A 19136-nucleotide genomic window follows, 5' to 3' on the forward strand; every position below is an offset into this window, starting at 1 on the left:
GACATGCATTCCTGATGTTTGGGGGAGAAAATAAATTAAGAGAGGTGGTTTAACAAGCCTAATTCATATATGTCTGCAATTACCATAGCATAGAAAGAGAGACATATTAACAACAGAGACACAATTAAAACATACATTTTATAACTTAAAAACTTTTAGAAGATTTGATTAAAAATCACTTTCAAGTCTTCTAACAGGATTTAATCTCAACAGCTTCATCACTGAAACACATTTAGCCGATCAGATCTTTCAGCGTGGTGGAAACTCAGCATCTCAGAAATTTCTCAAGGATTCTCAAAGAACATCAAAAGCATTAATTAATTAAGAACAATATTCTCAAAATGGTGTACACTACAAGCAATTTTAAGGATCAATCAGAAGATTAGCTGTCCCACCAGTCACATCAGAAGATGATAAAAGGACCATTTCAGCACCAACACTACCCAGCCCAATACAGAGGGAAGGTTTAACTCTCTGGGGCTTTATGACCTTAGTGATGAAAATGTGATCACTGACCCATTCCAGAAATCCGTACTAACTACTTACCACCTGTCAGATAGGAGTCAGGCACTGGAGAATCAATCTGATGGAGCACCAACTTCAACCAGAAATCAGACTGCTCAAACTATTGCTCTGGCAAATGTTACACAATACACCTCGAACACAAATTACTTGTGTACTTGAGTGATATGTTCTGGAGTCAGAAAAAAACTGCTTTTGGATTCTAGCTTTCCCACAGATGAAGTGTGCAAGCGCAAGCAAATACTTCACCCCCGTGGGCCTCACTCTCCGTATCTGTAAACTGTACGCAGTGTGCTCGAGATGAAAGCAACCACAGGTAAACCGTGAAAGCACCTAGTACAGTCAGCACTGAAGGGAACTTCGCTGCTGCTGCTGCCCCTGCTATGATGATGATAATGGTGACAACCACCAAAAATCTTGTTCAAATACATTATCACATTTTCGGATGTTCAGTGTTACCTCGGGGAATAATAAAAAGCTGTGCGTGGTGAGTGCCCTGCATTCAAATCAGTTAGCGCCTCCGAGGAAACACAGACCTGCTATTTCACGTAAGAATCTCTGCTAGATTCCTGAATATGTGCAAACTACCTTCATCAGAAGCATCAAATCAAAAGACTTACTGTAAGTTTTATGGCCTTCTCTGGGGCGACTCCCAATAACTGTGGCAACAGACCTGAAAAACAACGAAAGTAGAAGCATATTAAATAAATTAACATTGACTGAACATATCAACAGCTCTAAAGAAGGGATCACCGTGTAAAAACCGGGGCAATCTGGGCTGCAATTTTCTGTTCTTACCTTTGATGAGAATACTTGAAATGGACTGTTTAGGTACTAATGTCTGAGAGCCAGGACCGAACAAATTCCCTCTCACATTTTAGATCGTTTGCACGTTGGGTAAGTCAACAGTGTTCGTGAATCAGGAAATCTCATTATTCACAAATTTGCTCTTTTCCCTCCCACCTCTTAAACAAGTGGACTTTAGTGAATGTCTTCTTTTTTAAAAATACTTTTCTCATCTCCCCATCCTGCTCCCTCACTGCCCACAGTTCAGCCATTTATACCCTTAGCAACTAGGACTTGGTGACGAGCACCAGACAGACAAGGTTCCTGCTCTGACGAGGGTCAGATGAAGGAGGGGAGAGGCCCTCCTGCAAAAGTGACAGTTACTGGGAAGCAGGCATTTCAGGGAGGGGAGCACACAGGGCAAAGTCAGCAGAGCGGGAACAAGTCTGTTGTGCTCAAACATGAAGGGGCACATCAGCGTGCCCTCTCGGATGAGGCAGGCACAGGGAGACACAGCTGGGGCCAGGGGTAGGAGCCACACCCAAACCAGGACCCGGGCTTGATAAACTGTAAGTTAGGAGAGAAGGTTTTCTGGAGGAGAGTGATGCACTACCGCATACTGTCGAATGACTGCTCTTGCTCCTGCGGAGACAAGGCATATTGATGTGCACTGATGCGTGCGGGTGTGAGAGTGTGCATGCGGAGAGAGGGGACTGGGAGAGACAACCGTCTGACTGCTAGTGCTTGGTTTTTTCAGTACTAAAAAACTAGCCGGTGGAAATAAAGATGGCTGTAGAGAGTAACAGGATGCGGGGTGGAGAGTGGGGAGCTCAGGGCTGAGCACGTCAGCGGGAGTGGGAATCAATCAGCGCACAGGGCTTCCCAGGTGGTTCAGTGGTAAAGAAGCATGCCTGCCAGCACAGGAGATGAAGGTTCAGTCTCTGGGTCAGGACAATCCCCCTGGGCAAGGGACTGGCAACTCGCTCCAGTACTCCTGCCCGGGAAACCTCATGGACAGGGGAGACTGGAGTGCTTCAGGCCATGGGGTCTCAGAGTCAGACACAACCACGTGACTAAACAATGATAAGAATCAAAACACGAGGAGGAGGTGTGGTCTTTGACAGGAAAGGGCCACTTCTGGGAAAGGTGGTTATGACAGTAGTGGACCTACCTATCTGAGCTAAAACTAAGTGATCTTTTCATCTGTTCTAAGAAAATAAAATCAAAGACAGATGCTTTTCCTTGGAGACCCAAGGGTGAGAATATATTGTTCCCAGGCCATGCTGCTGTCCTTGGGAGGGGCTTCATGGTGTCATCCTTCACCAGTAAGCTCGCTTTCCTAATTTGCTATATAAAAAGCTCTGCTTCCAGCCTCTTTGGAGAGACCAGCTCTGGCCATACCATCTTCTTAAAGGAACAATCTACAGCCAAGTCTCTAGCGCCAGGGCTGTGTGCATCCAGTCTACAGATGTGTTTTGCTGAGTAGCACAGGCTTGAAACCTAATTGAGCTTATTTTAAAGATAAATAGGTAGATGTCCAGATGGACGACTGGACTGATGGACGGACTGGGTAATGACCTGGCAACTCTGGGCTTCCTTCTGACATTATAGCAATCTATCTCCCTTTGGGGGAGGCTCCACCCTTTAGACAGGACCCAAGCATCAATTCAGCAAGGTCCCTATCACGCCCTAATGCCAGCATGGCAATAAGGGCAAGTATTGCTCATCATTTTTCATGCTCTGTTGATATCCTCACACTAGAGGAGACATCTCTCTGTGCTTGAGGCTCTGCAAAAAGGGGAGAAACTAAAGAACTAATGAAACCAAGACAGCTTCATGTTTTAGGAAAACTGAAGAAAGTTCATTTCATTGTAAAAATAAATGACAAGGATGCTGATGCCAATCAAAATGTTCTCTAAAAACACAGCTAACATACTGTTTACTCTATGTCAGGGGCCATTTTAAGCACTTTACTTACTCATTTAATCCTTACTCCCTACAGAGAGGAAACTGAGGCATACAGAGATTGAGTCATTTATTCTAAGTTGTGCAGATGACAGTGAGATTGGGATTCAAGTCTAAGCCCTCTCCCTCAAGAGTCTATGCCTTTTGACAACACCCAACTCTGCTGGATGGCATCACAGACTCAACAGACATGAGTCTGAGCAAGCTCCAGGAGTTGGTGATGGACAGGGAAGCCTGGTGTGCTGTAGTCCATGGGGTCACAAAGAGTCAGACATGACTGAGCGACTGAACTAACTCTGTCCTATGCCTAATATGTGGAGAGGGAAATGGCAACCCGCTCCAGTGTTCTTGCCTGGAGAATCCCAGGGACGGCAGAGCCTGATGGGCTGCTGTCTATGGGGTCGCACGGAGTCGGACACCACTGAAGCGACTTAGCAGCAGCAGCATGCCTAATATGCAAACATGTATCTGCCCTTCCATATCCAGCCTCATTTGTTCACTTACATAACTAACCTGCCTGGATCCTATAATTATTTGGGTTTGCAACATCTTCTCTCGCCAGCCATGTTTGAGCCTCCAGGGCTACAGCTGATTGGACAAGGAACCCAAAGGCGAATAACCGATGAGCTCAGCAGCCTGGACCTCACCACAAGCAGAGTCACGGAGTGCAGAATCCTTCTCCCAGGAGCATGACAGTGTCATCATAGGTGGCAGTGTTGTTGAGTTGCTAAGTTATGTCCAACTCTATGACCCCATGGACTGCAATGTGCCAGCCTTCCCTGTCTTTCACTATTTCCTGGAATTTGCTCAAACTCAGGTCCATCTGAGTCGAGGATGCCATCCAACCATCTCACCCTCTGTTGCCCCCTTCTCCTCTTGCCCTCAATCTTTCCCAGCATCAGGGTCTTTTCCAATGAGTTGGTTCTTTGCATCAGGTGGCTAAAGTGTTGGAGTTTCAGCATCAGTCCTTATAATGAATATTCAGGATTGATTTTCTATAGGATTGACTGGTTTTATGGCCTTGCAGTTCAAGGGACTCTCAAAAGCATCTTCTCCAGCACGACAATTCAATAGCATCAATTCTTTGGCACTCAGCTTTCTTTATGGTCCAACTCTCACATCCATACACGACCACTGGAGAAAGCACTGCTCTGACTATATGGACCTTTGTTGACAAAGCAATGTCTCTGCTTTTTAATACTCTGTCTAGGTTTGTCATAGCTTTGCTTCCAAGGAGCATGCATCTTTTAATTTCATGGCTGCAGTCACCATCCACAGTGACTTTGGAGGTCAAGAAAATAAAATCTGTCACTGTTTCCACTTTTTCCCCTCTTATTTGCCATGAAGTTACAGGACCAGATGCCATGATCCTCATTTTTTGAATGCTGAGTTTTAAGTCAGCCTTTTCACTCTCCTCTTTCACCCTCATCAAGGGGCTTTTTAATCCCTAAGTGGTGAGGAGCCAGCTAACACAGAGGCACAAGCTGAGAAGGTGCCACGTGGCATGGGAAAAGTGGCCAGTTGAAGGCACGTACGTGTGAGTGCCAGAAAGAAGCAGAGACTATGATAGGAAAAGAAGTGGCCTAGCAGGGAGGAGAAATGTGCCACAAACAGAATACGGATGCCAGAGAGAACACATAGGCTGTGAAGGGTGCCCGGATGGGAGAGTCAGCCTCAGCTTCTGGTCCCACTGGGGCCAGATTCCAGTGAAACTCCTGCCCTGGGATCCCTGTGAGTGCTTGGTTTCCCTTCTCCCTCATGAACTCCTATGGAACGTTCCCCTATGCTCTTGCTAGCTTGAGTATGGCCACGCTCTTTTTAATCTAAATGAACCGAAACAGCACAGAAAATGTGAATATGGAACCATCTGGGCAAAGCAAGCACTCTTATTCAAAGTAAGAATTTCCTCCTCCTGAGCTATACTCACTTATTAGTCCTTTACTTACACCATGAGATAATATCTATGAGGGGAAAAAGCACTATTATTACTTTATGAAAACACAACATTCATTTCTACCAGTAAAATTCAGGCATAAGCTATTTAAACTACACCGTAACATTCACAATTTCCATTCTACTCTCTACATTGAGGTCAAGTACGGAAATGTTTAGTTAAATATTTACTTGCTGGATGTATTCTTCTCATCATTAAATTGTAGACCAAAACCATGGATGGGTTGATAGCACTGTGATTTGCGCGATGGTCTCTTGTCTCTAGTACTACTCTGTGACAGTCTTTTTAAATGACTAATGAAAAACAGCCCACACAGCCAAATGACTACACCGTTAGATACAATCACTCCAGCCAGCCTTTTAAGCGACCGAGATTTGTCTTTCTCACTATAAATTTAGTAATACCCTGTGAACAGCAGAGACCAAAACAAAACAATAAAGAAAACCCTGCATTTAAGACTAAATATAGGGCGGCAAATATTTATTTGTTCAGCAAACATTTACCAAATGCTCTCTGTGCCTGGCACTGGAAGAAACTAGGTTGAAATAGTAAGATCTGCGGCGTCGCCTGGAGCCAGCGTCAGTTTAGAGAAAGAGGGAGACCCAGGTGTCTGTGTGTGCCAAAGAGGGGACACGGCCCCTAAAAACAGAGTGTCGGGTGTCACAGCCCTGGGGCACCAAAGCACCCTGGGGACACAGTGGAGAGAACCAGCTATTCTGCCTGCAGGGCAGAGCAGGGCCTCAGAGAGGAGGCGGCACTGGGCGTGATGCTTTAAGGACAAGCAGAGGTTCACTGGAGGAGAGAGACACGAGTAGGATGGAGAGCCAGGCGGCCTAGGCAGAGAGAACAGACTGTGAAAAGGCACCCAAATCTCAAGTTCACGGCGTGGGCAGGGCCGGGGCGAGGTCACAGACCTCGTAAACACACAATGGTAGTAGAGGTAATTCAACGAATCAACAACAGTGGAGATAATGACGGTGTCGGGGGCACTTATTACACGCCACACACTACTGTGTGCTGTATGGGAATCAACATATGAAACCCACGCCACAGAAAGTGAAAGTGTCAGTCACTCAGTCGTGTCCCACTCTTTGTGACCCCATGGACTGTAGCTCGCCAGGATCCTCTGTCCATGGAATTCTCCAGGCAGGAATACTGGAGTGGGCTGCCATTCCCATCTCCAGGGGATCTTCCTGACCCAGGGATTCAACTCAGGTCTACGGCATCGCAGGCAGATTCCTTACTATCTGAACCACCAGGAAAGCCCCAATATGAAACCCACACCACGGAAAGTGTTAGTCGCTCAGTCGTGTCCAACTCTTTGTGAACCCATAGACTGTAACCCACTAGACTCCTCTGTCCATGGGATTCTCCAGGCAGGAATACTGGAATGGGTTGCATGCCCTTTTCCAGGGGATCTTCCCCACTCAGGCACTGAACCCAGGTCTCCTTACTGTCCTTATCTCCAGACTCCTTACTATCTGAGCCACAAGGAAAGCCCCAATATGAAACCCACACCACTCAGTACGAAAACTCAGCGCATGTCATTTTTATCCCATCAACAGATGAGGAACTGAGGCAGACTTCCAGAAGCCGGCCCAGGGTCACTCAGCTGGTACGTGGGGCAGTGGCGTTCAACCCAGGCAGTCTGGCTCTCAGGGGTGTTCCTGAACAAGTACGCTGTGCTGTTTCTCCAAGGGCCACGAGAAGGGGCTTGGGAAAAAGTCTGGGTGGCTTTTAAAGAGGAATCTTCAAAAAGAAAAAGAGTTCTGGAGGCAGGTAAAGGACAGATGGTAAGGGCAGAGACCCAAGGCAGGAAGAATAATTGGGAGGTTAAGGTAATTTAATATTAGGCCCTGAGTTTCATGTATAAAATGAGTAACTTAATCCAGGAAGAATAAAACCAAAGTACAAATCCATTCCTAAGACCTAGGCCAGATGCTGGCACTCGGGGAGGCACTGGATCAGTATCGTTCTTGTGGCGGTGACCTTGGGAATCAAGGGTGGCTGTGGATGGCAATCTGAGAGCCAGCAGAGATGTGAGCCTTGACGCTATCAGTCATGGCCAAATGCCCTCCGGGAGGGATCCTGACCTGCAGGACAAGGGAAGCCAGAGAGCTGGGGATTTCAACAACCTCCTGATTCCCTGACCTCAGAAAGAGGAAGAGTGATGTGGCTGGGTAATGCCTAAAACAGCCAGGCTGGTGAAGGCAGCTCAACACGGTCACACTGAAGTTTAAAGCACATGTGTGTCTGACAGCTGGATAACTCAGCAGAAAAATTAGGCTTCTAATACGAGATGTTTCTGTTGGATTCTGGAAATTCATTTTAACCATTAGAAACAGAGAATGCATGTGTGTGTTGCTTCTGACTTGTCAAAACAGCAGTCTGTTTTCCAACTGCCTCAAATGAAATTTATTAGTGTGGTTAGTTTTCTAATCTTCTCATTTCAGTTCAGCTCCATCAGCACATGTGGCAATCTTCCTTGGCAAACTTTACCAGAAGGCCGCTAATGCGAGAAAAGATTTACAGGGTACAGTATTAATACAGTATTTTGTCTTCAGATTTCATGGGGTTGAGATATAAATCACACTATCCCCTCGGATCCCCGTCCTTTATGCAACTTGATGAGAAAGGACTGAGCAAAAGATGTGGAAGCTAAGCCCACACCATGAACCTCAACTGCAGGCTTTACACAGAACCCCCAAAAGGAAGTTTCTGAGAACAGTATGCTGAACCAGAGGGCTACTGAGCTGCAGTTTTCACTTTAAAGCTTTTTAGAAATATATAATTCCAGAATCTCAGGGTGAGAAGGGACTATGAGAGAAACTCATTACTAACAGTGGCATGATTAAAGCTATCTGTTCCCAATGGCTTGGCAACAAAATGAATGGCTTGGAGCACTGGGGCCTTGGAGGCTGACAAACCAGGACCAAGGAATCCTAGGTCTGCCCTGCTCTCACGCTCAGTGATCTTGGGGATGTTATCCTTTGAACTCTTAAGTTCCTCATTGGTAAACCAAGGAGGCTAATTACGACTCACTGGTTTATAATGATAATGATATGAGTAACTGTATATAAAGAGACACTGTTCACAGCCTAGACTGTGTATTCTGAAAAGGTCACGCTTCTCTCCACCTAACTGTTCATGGCATATTCTTGATTCTCCTCTTGCCTCTAAGAGGCAATCCATCCCGAATAGTGCTCACAGTCAAGAATGAGGAAAGTATGGGAGTACAGGAATTAGGGGAGTATGACAGGAGTATAATGCTCTTCCCCATGGCTATGCCCCAAGCTTAGAAGCACTGACAGCGTCCAGCAGCACCACGTACTTTAGCAAAGGTGAGGAAGCAGTACAGACATAACACCACATCTTCAGCTATATTTTTAGCTAAAATAAAATGCCTTAGCTCAAAACTTAAACAGTTCTCAACCTCCGATGATAAGCAACTTTTTACCATGTAATTTCTCCTGAGGGGCAGAAGAGCCAGGTGATTAACAGCATGGAGTCTGAAGCCAGGCTGTTGGGTTTGAATTCTGACTCTTGTTATGTAGTAGCTGTGCAGTTGTGATTAAGTTACCCCCACCTCCCTGAACCTCAGTTTCCACATCTGTAGAATGGGGATAAGCACAGTACCACGCACACGGGGCAGTCCTGAAGATGCAACAATACACACAAAACCCTCGGAAGCATATCAGCACACAGCAAGCACTCTAGGTGTGTGTTTCGGTTGTTGTTCTTTATGCTCTTCATCGTCACCATCCACCCCCTCCTTCAGGGAAACTGGCTCTAAAAGGCTGAGCAGTGTCTCCCCAGTCCCTCACAACGTGGTGCCTGTGCAGTGGCTGAGTTGAATCTGGCCCCACTCCGCCTCTCAAAACAAGGCTCTCTGCCCCTCAACGCTCATTTCCCCCCTGTTCACCCTAGTGGACTTACTGCTCCAACTTCCTTCTCTGGTCTACAAAGGCATTTCTTCCAGCTCAGAATGTTCTGCAATTTTCTCTGAGCGCCAGCTCGCACTGGGCTGGCAGGCTGCATGGCTGGGCCCTTTCCCACCGCACAGAAGGGAGAAGACACTGGCCGGCAGAGGCTAAGTGCAGGTTACGACCTGGTGAACAAGTGGGAATCAGGGCGCAGCTGGGGAACGAGGCTCAGAGAAAGCAGTGGGTCAGGGGCTGGACTGACAGTCCAACCACTATAAGCATCACACGGCAGGTGTCCCAACAGATAACTCTGGACAAGACACGGAGCACAGATGATGCAGGGCCATGATAAGGGAGAAATCTCATCACATCACTTTTGTATCAGCTTGGACAAAAAACAAGTTCCAAAGTGACCAGCCCAACCTGGAGAAAGGTAGCTTAGAGCACGTAAGGTGGGGTGGAAGGCAGGCAGGGCAGAGCCAGGCTGCAGGGCTGGTAGACGATGTTAATGCAGAAAATACTCCTATTGCTGTGGCCGGAGCCATATCCAGTGCCCTTCTGTTATCTAATTTCAACCCTGAGGCGACCGCTCCGAGGTTAAATTCTTAGCCTCCTGACCTCTGCACGGAGGTCCCTCTACTTGCTGCCATCTTCCCAGAGAGCCTGCCTTGCTTTCAACATCAGATTAACCTTTATTCTGGAGCTATCAGCGCCCCGCGCACCCTGCCTCATGGCTTTTATTCCTGCTCCTATTTCCATGGCCTTCTCTCTTCACTTGTTCAAGCTTTCCTCCCTCCTCCCTTCCCCTGTGTCTGTCTGGTTTTGATTCACACAGCCCCCAGGCATGAGGCACCCCCCACACCCCCACCAACTACACTATCCCCTTTCATGGCCCTTGTTGCAATTCAGTTTTCCACTGGCTCTCGGGGTGTCACCCCAAGGTAAGTGTATGGTGGAGCAGGGGGCATGGCAGATATTAAGATTTAAATGCTTGCTTATCTGGGTTAGATGCTTTTGTTCAAAATGTCGAGAACCATCTGCTATTTTCGCTATGGCTTGGGATGGCTTTGGGAGAATGAGTGTTAAAGCACAGAGGGGTGATATTGTCATGGTCTAGAAAAAGCATGGTTCCTGTGAGTCCTCCCTAGGAACTTCCTAGGAGATCACTGGGAAGAAGAATTGTACCGTTCCTCCTTGAGTTTTTCACTCTGGTATATAGCAGCTTTCGGGGTCCTGGTTATCTTTTCTTCTATCTAGACTTCCTGGGTGCTGGGATTTTGTCTATTGCCCTTGTTTCAGCCTCAGCAATGGCAATGAAAAGTGAAAATGTTAGTTGCTCAGTCGTGTCCGACTCTTAATGACCCCATGGACTGTAGCCTGCCAGGTTCCTGTGACGACGGAATTCTTTAGGCAAGAATACTGGAGTGGGTTGCCATTGCCTTCTCCAGGAGATCTTTCCAACCCAAGGATTGAACCTGGGTTTCCTGCATTGCAGGCAGATTCTTTACCATCTGAGCCAGCAGGGAAGCCCTAGCAAGGGCAGTAGCTAGCTGTAAATGATCATCCTTGAGGCCTGGAACTAATTTGTTTGCTAATTAATCTTCTCTTCTCCAGGCTCTGCCTAGTTTCCTCTTTCCCAATTTTCTAAGCTCCTCACTGTTCTCCATCAGGCCCTCTCCAGCCTCTGACGATCCACTCCCTTCCACCCCAGTGGTGAGTCGCCATCACCTGTCTCCCCTTTGAAAGCTCTGTGCTCACGGTAGACTTCTAGAGATTTGATTACCAGCTCAGGAACTGTCCAAGCTTTCTGTTCATTTCTGTTTGATTTCCTACAACCAAATATCTGCTTTTTGATCTAGTCACAACTTATTTCCCTAAACGAAAACGTGCAGAAGCTGGCCAAGAAAATGAGGAGCAAAACAAACCATTCTGCACTCGTGAGAAGTGCTGGTGGACACTATGAGTCAGCACAGTGCACAGATTCACTGTGGTTTGTGCCAAGACGCCTGCCTTCTTGTAGGCCCTCCAATTGCTTTATTTCGGTGATAGGATTTTTGGACTTATTTTTATCCACAAGGATTAAAGACGGGATCTCACTGTGGGTCCACATAATTCGGAGCCTCCCCTCTATAGAACCACGAGCCACATCCAGGAGACCTAGCTTAAACTAGCTGTCCAACCACACCTCCTTCTAGAATGCAAACATATCAGAAACTTCCTGAGATATCACCACATCATCCTCTAGATGTCACCTTGAGAACATTCCAGGATGGAAGATGACTGTTTTTGCAGCACACAGACAACCTGAAATAGATACATTTAAAACTCTGCAAGCCTGGTCCATGGGCTGATTAAAAAACATCCTCTTTTTTTTTTTTTTTTCTTGCTAATTGCCTCAAAGACTAAGTAGTACTCCAAATTAAGTTTAAATCATAAAATTATCTAACTTCCTTTTCTAGCAGATTTTCCTCTTTTCCCCGGGGCAAAAGCAGAAGTAAAAAACTAAAACCTTCCTTTAAGAAGTATTTTTCCTGAATCCATCCTTTTCCCCATGGTCTTCCCTCCCCCAAACAGTTTCCAGTTTCTAAGGGTACTCATCTCATTACTTGAAGCATCTGAGGGAGGAGAGTGTGACAAAAATTTTAAGGCAGAAATTAGTTATCCGCTGCGATTCATGGGGTTGCAAAGAGTCGGACACGACTGAGCAACTGAACTGAAACGTTAAGAGCATTTAATTATGGATGATCACCCAATCAGTCGTTTCTCTTTAATAAGCCAAGTCTACAGCCGGCCAATAACTGATTCATCTGGTCATGCGGTTCATTCAAATCAAATGAGCTGTCAGGTAATTCATTAAGGATTTTAAACACCTCAGTGCATTAAATCAATCTGGAGACTGGGGAGGAAACAGAGGAAGACTTTTAACAAGTGACTTCAGGGAGATTTGGATTATCTTGGGTGTTATTTCCTGTGATACAGATATACTTAGCCTAGGGGGCCTGAATTTCAAAAACTACAGGCCTAGAAAAATCAATTAATTTTCCTGTAAAGAAAAGTAAGTCTATTACAGAGAATGGTTGCAGGGTCAGTCTCATAGGATTTCTAAGGGGATCTTTTCTAACCACCAAACTTACCCCCAAAGTTAAGAGGCTCTGATGGACAAAGAAGCTGGGAAGTGCACAGAAATATGGGGAGAGGACCTCACCAACTCACAACACTAGAAGCCCCTGGAGTCAGCATCCATGGAAGACAACACCAACAGTCCCCAGAGCTACTTTATCGGTAGCCTCCCTGATTATGATCAGATAACTTCCAGGACCACGAGCGATGCTGGCAACTGCCAGAGAAAAGGACAAGGGAAAACAACTCGTGCTGAAAGCGTTCTTTAGCAATAACAATCACTCGTGGAGTTCCACAAGAACTACTTCTAAATACAAAACAGCTCCCTTTAGAATCCTGTGTTCTCACTGTAAGAAGGAAAGAGAGATGCTATATACTTTTTCTCCAAATATACACAAAGATAATTTTAAAACAGGGGAGAGAACTTACTTATGCAATATCCCCAAATTATCCTCCTCAGGAAATATTAGCAATTATGTATGTCCTGATGCAGAAAAATTACATGTTAAGCAAAATTCCACAATAGAAAAAAACAGGCTCAGTATTTTGAAACATGTTTATAAATTAGAGATGTACTCTGCCATCTTTTCAAGTATTGCTACTAGGTAGAGTGTGCAAAGCAGCATTTCTAAATTCTCAAAATTAAAATTTAACTATTTTCCCCTGGAATATTAAATTTTTAAACAATAAAATTACATTGAATAAGAAATTTATAGTCAAAGAATCACATGTGGGTGATTATAGCTTGATTTTGTATACAAAAGTTAGAATATGGATTCTCAGAAATAATTGGGGTTTTTCTGTTTCTATTATCATTTTTTCTGCTGGTAATGACAAGTTTCCCATTTTCATCTGATCCTTCTCTTATTCAGTGATAAGCATTTACAAATATGCAGTTACATATAATTATTAATCAATGATTATGTGCAAGGCACAAAAGGGAATTAGTCCCCAGCCAATCAAGAATAGGAATAATTCATTTATGAAGATTATAAACACTTTTTCAAAAACGCTGTCAATCACCTCTTTGCTCTCAAGATCCAAATTACAAAACAGAAACTAAAAAAGTTTTACAGTACATCTTTTGTTCTAAAATTATCAACTAGAAGAGATAAGAAGTCAGGGAGAAATGAAGTAGGTGACTCCCGGCACTCCTCATCTTATATTCACACTCTACTCATCACTTCTGACAAGAGAACCCCTTAGGGATCAGACACCCCACACAGGTTAGATAAATGGCTCTTTCTAACCAGAAAAACGATGAGGAGTTGCCTCTTTGGTGTTCAAAGGGAGTCTCCATGTCTGTCTAGTAGGCGGACACAGCCCCCTTCCCTGAGGAGTTAAAACCAGTTCCTCCAGTCTCTCCGATGTAACTGAAACAGCATGAGGTTTATGGGATGGCCCAGAGCAGCTCAGAACTCAGGTACACTTCAAGCTGTTTTGTCCATGGGGTCAAAAGGACAGGTCAAGGAAGGAATTCCAGGTGCTCCCAAGAATCAGGAGCCACCAGGTGTGGTCAAAGAGGAAAGAGAAGGGACTCAAAATTCAAACGAACCAGGTCAACACATTAGGGGCATTCTCAGGACAGAAATTATTTTCTTACAATTCGAAGGCACCCTTGATCTTTAGCCCAATACCAAGGGAAGCCTACAGACCAGTGTGGTCCAGCTTGAGGTTCAAAACTGTCCCCGCAGAAAACAACCCACGTGAACACGTAAGGTGGTCGCCTTTGCTTGAATCACTCAGTGCAGAGCAGGAACTGCAACATTAACCTTGTACTACTTGGTGGGACTTTTCATTTGCAAGGCTCGTTGTCACTAGGAGGGAGAAGTATTTCAGATGGAAGGCAGTGACCCTGTAGGGGTCATCATCAATCACCTGGGGTCAAAGACCTTCCCAATTGTGAGAAGAGGCAGGGGGTGAGGGAAAGAGAGCAGAGAAAGATCAAAAGGCCTTTGATGGAGGTTATCTACCTGCACCAAAGAACCTGCAAAATGGAGCTTCTCTGGAGTTTGAAACCCCCTCATTTCTAAGGTGCAAGATTTTAAGAGGGGTCTTTGTTGTTGATTTTTTTTTTAACTTGGGTGCTTAAGAAGAAGACTGAAGTCAGCAGATGGCAGAAGAGGCCTAGCGGCACAGGCTTACATGGCTGCCAGTTTCCGGGTCTGTCTCTGAAAGTATTAAATACCATTTTCTTCTTCAAGAGCAAGTACTGGTTGGGTAAGGGAGGGACCCCCTGCCCACCACCTTGTATCTGCCAAATAGCAACGTGGCTCAGCTGGAACTATCTCACAACACTGGATTTTAGCTGAGGCAAATACCTTTACTTCTTTTCTCTTTATGCAAAGCAATCACAGAGGGAGGGGTTGGGACGTTAAGTCCTGGCTTTTAGGCCACTGGTCCGGCAGTCAGTGTCTGTGGGATCCTTTGTGATGATCCTTTTGATCACATACTTCTTGCTACTTTTCTTGTTGCTTAAATGAGCCTTAGATGATGAAAGGAACAGCTGGATAGAGGAGTCCCTGGCTACAGTGGCAGGTGAATCAACTCCCCTGGGTACAGAGTCTGAGGAAGGGAAAGGGGCAGCTTTAACTCAGGAAAAGACAGTGAATGATAGTCCGGGGACTAAGACTCCGGGGTCCCAGTGCAGGGGGTCCTGGTTGGATCCCATATGCCACAACTAAGACCAGGCGCAGCCAAGTGAATAAATAAATATTTGAGGTGGGGAGATGGCACTTCCCAGGTGGCGCTAGTGGTAAAGAACCTGCCTGCTGAAGCAGGAGAAGAAAAAGATGCAGGTTCGATCCCTGAGTTGGGAAGCTCCAGTGGAGAAGGGCATGACAGCCCATTCCAGTGTTCTTGTTTGGAGAACCCCATGGACAGGTGAGCCTGGTAGGCTACAGTCCACGTGGTCACAAAGAGTCGGACACACGACTGGAGTGACTGAACACACACACGCCGCAAGCCCACTGGTTAAGAGCCCACCTTCCAATGGAGGGGATGCAGGTTCGATCCCTGGTCAGGGAACTAAGATCCCACATGCTTCAGGGCAACTAAGCCTGAATGCTACAACTAGAGAGCCTACACTCTATAATGAAAATTTTTTAATTAAAAAAAAAAAAAAGACAGTGAAAGAAGGAGGGCTGCACTGAACCCCTGGTGAGAGGCTTGATGGATGATTTTGTGGAATATTCAAGGGGAATCATTGTCCCAAGTAAGTTCTGTCCTATCCCCCAGCTGCTTTTCCCTGTTAACTGGTGAGTAGAGTTATTTCAAGAACACAAACACTATGAGTCTTTTAAAAACTTACTGGACATGTTTATAAAAATAATTATTTTTAAGAAACAAAACATACCGCAGAGCAATATAAATGGCTTTCAGATTATGGGCTGTTTTGATTTGCCATGCCCTAGAGCCTCCAGCCTACACCCATCAGCATGGATAATTGAGAATCTGCTGTATTTCCATTTTAACACAGTCTCTCTAATACATTTCAGGCATTCAGATGGAAAAACCAAACCTCCGACTACTATTTCACCTTTCATGAATTTAGCACATGGCACTAACCTCTATACAGTCCAAAGAAGCCTTCATAGCGCAGCACTTTCTTAAAACAGTCAAAGCTGTTTTTATACATAAGTTCTCCTACGAAAGAGCCGGTCGAGCGTTGGTTCTGCATTCGAGTTTTTACCAGATCGATAGGATACACCGCAGTGGCTCCGACAGCTAAAATCAAATAATACCAATAATTCAGAAGAAATTAAGGTCACAGGAAAGAAGGAGGTGGTTAAAGTCAAAGAAAAGATCGATGAAATAAAGAAACTGTGCACGTGTAAGTTTTAAAATGAACTTTCTAAACAACAGTGGCTTTCACTCAAGAGTCTCCTGATAAACGGATACCACTGAGTGCAGATTTTCAAAAACCGATCACTACAGCCTAGCCTCATCACTAACCAATATCTAGAAGCCCACCTGCAGACAGATGTGAGAAGAAAAGTTACTTCTAAGTCCCTGATCAAATGCAGGTACGAAGAAAAATTTCCCTTTGCTGTTATCCCATCACATAGATACAGATTTGGTAACTAGCTTGGGAAAAGACCAGAGAAGGTTGTTTCCTTTGATATTTCAAAGTGGAAAAAATCAGAGGAAAAACAGGAATAATAACAATGAACAATCTGCCCTCATCCATGACTCACCTCCAGCAATAGAACCGAGACCAAACCTGTAGGCTGACTCTGCAATTTGCAGGAGAACTGGTCGAGATGAATCAACTGATGCCTTCTTCTTTGCGTACACAGGAATTGCAGAGTGGGAAGACAGGAGACGGAAAGGAAATCGAAATGAAAATGAGCACGCTATTTTATTTTTAAATTACAACTGCGTTCTTAAACTCATGATCCAGCTAAAATGTCAAAAAGGAAGAAGGTATGGTTAGATTTTTGTAAATTCTTGTTAATAGAAAGTAATTATTGCCGTCAATTTTTAAAATCAAGTTTCATTATAATGAAAGACACTACTGTGTCCCCCAAAATGTTATGAATATGAACTCATCTTCAAATGTTCAATTCTCATTAGTGATCAAAGAGATATAAATTGAAAACCATTAATGAGACATCATTCTTCAACAAATTGTCAAACTGGTAGGTTTGGGGAGTTTTGTCTGTTTTTAATGGCAATGCCCAAGCTGGCAGAAGATGACAAAAAACAGGGCTTCTCAAATCTGCCATTTAATCAAGTATAAACTGAAGGGAAATCTGGCAATACACACTGAACACTTAAAATGTACAAATGCTTAAATTGACCCTGCAATTCTACTTCTAAAAAGTTAGGCTAGAAAATAATCATCTATATAAACAAGGATCAAGCTACAATAATAATAAAAAGCAGTACTGTTTAAAAAAAAAAAAGGCAGTACCATTTTAAGAGGAAAACCTCTGAGAATACCCAAAGGTCCAATAAGGGAGGACTGGTTAAAAATAATGCTATAGCTCTAAAACAAAATTGCATGCCATTAAAAAACAATACTGTGAAAAATATTTGATGTTCAGAAAAAGTCTGCATACAGTATTATAAAGAAAAAACAGGCTAAAAAAACAATACAGTGTGTAGACAGGTATTTATTATCTATTTCTCTCTACCTTTTAAACTGTTTGGAATGTTTCATGATTATCTTTTTAAAACCAGTGTTGAAGACTGTGTGTGAATATGCTGTGCTTTTCATTAAAATTATTTTGGTATGTATATGCATATAAAAATAACACTAGCGTTTTGGCTCTCACATCACCCAGAGATACTCAATTGTTTATAGTGGCTACAACTAAGTGGTTATATCACAGGTGATCTGATATTTTCTCTTTTTTGTCCATCTCTTCTAAATTCACACTTCAGGCTAGTCAGTTGTATTATTATTAGTGTTCTTTTGACCTACTATTCTTATGGTGTTTTTGATGTCAGAACATTTCAGAGTATTTTACTCCTCTGTCTACATAAATAAAACAGTAATTTTATGTCACACAGAGCTGTCACACGAGGGTGGCATATAGTTAGTGCTTAATAAATACCTGTTGAGTGAATAAATACATTCAATAAAATTTGTTTTTTCATAAGCCATGATAATTAAGATTGGTGAACAATGAAAATAATTACCCACCCCAACTATCAACCCACTGAATTTTAGTTGCTGTCAGTGGAGCAATTCTAATACAATGAGATAATTTGGAATCTCCTTCAAAGTGAACTGAAAATAGCTTTATGCAGAAATATGCATTTTTAAGAAAGTAAAACATTTCTTCTGCAAATTCCATGGGGTGCTTCCAAGGGTATCCCTGTATAGACGGATGACTTCCATCTATACCTTTCATGCATAGTAATTTCATTTTGACAGCTGCATCGGTAAGAAAGGCAATGCTTTATGTACACAGATATAAACTGGCAATACAAAAAAAGGTTCTGGCATCAAAACAATGAGTGAAAATACTTTGAAAACAATGGGTTGATACCTATCACTATCACTAATTCATCTAAAGACAAACAAAACCCCAGACTTTCAGATAACTTTTCTGAAGCTAGAAGTGTGGCATCCTCACAAAACGAATACTAGAAAAGATTCCTCTTCCCACACTCCTCTCTCGAGGAGAAGAGTTAGCTCCCTAGCCTGGCAGGCGCGTGACCTCTGTTGCTTGAGTCTGCCAATGTTGTCAGGCCCACCAGGGTTCGCATAAGTAAAGAATATTCCAGGCAAGGCCCCAGTGAATTGCTCTGAACCTCCAAGCAGCAGCCAATCATTTCCTGCTATAAACCTCATCAATCTCATCCAACCCTTTCATGGACAGGATCAGTAAGCACCCACCATCAGAAACTTGCTAAAGCTGCAGAGGGCATAGAGGAGAAATTGTGGGCTACCACTGTCACAGGAGAACAGGGGGAATCTTTTTTTTAAATTCTCTCTTTTTCTTAATCCCCCAATTTCTACAGGAGCTAGGAGCACAAAGGCAAAGAGATTATCATCTGGTAAGTGGTGTTTAAAAATCATAGGGAGGGGAGAGTGGGGCTGTGTCCCCCTCTCCATGTGATTCCACACTCCTCTCTCTTGCACTCGGGGAAATCGGCTTCCTCTTTTAACAGCGACCAGCTGGTTTTCCAGAGGTGCCTAGTGAGGGTTTGCTGCGTGCACGCCCACCACGCTGCACACAGAACCCGCCGCTGCCATCGGGTGGGAAAGAGCTGAAAGGAGGGCGTCCTGGCTCCAGGCCTGCCCATCCTAAAAATGCAGCCCGCATCAACCCATTGTGGTCAAACTGGCGTCTCAGTACAGACCCGGAGCTCCCAGCCAAAAACTGTTAAGTCTCACAGGATTCAGAGATGGC

The 19136-nt window shown here is 44.3% G+C and overlaps 1 protein-coding gene across 3 annotated transcripts in view; it reads right to left on the reverse strand.

The window, feature by feature from the left end:
* The window catches only part of SLC25A13 (solute carrier family 25 member 13), a 232817-nt gene that overhangs the window by 63747 nt on the left and 149934 nt on the right, over window positions 1–19136 (reverse strand). For 2 of the 3 annotated variants that reach the window (XM_040260483.1, XM_040260485.1), the window contains exons 10-12: window positions 16467–16554; window positions 15838–15996; window positions 1143–1195 (exon numbers count right to left, since the gene is read on the reverse strand). In XM_040260483.1, coding sequence (XP_040116417.1) covers window positions 1143–1195; window positions 15838–15996; window positions 16467–16554 — 300 coding nt within the window. The remainder of the gene's footprint in view (window positions 1–1142; window positions 1196–15837; window positions 15997–16466; window positions 16555–19136) is intronic. The other variant, XM_040260484.1, reaches the window with a different exon arrangement.

The sequence above is a fragment of the Oryx dammah genome, unplaced genomic scaffold, assembly GCF_014754425.2.
Source record: "Oryx dammah isolate SB20612 unplaced genomic scaffold, SCBI_Odam_1.1 HiC_scaffold_18, whole genome shotgun sequence".
Classification (NCBI taxonomy): Eukaryota; Metazoa; Chordata; class Mammalia; order Artiodactyla; family Bovidae; genus Oryx; species Oryx dammah.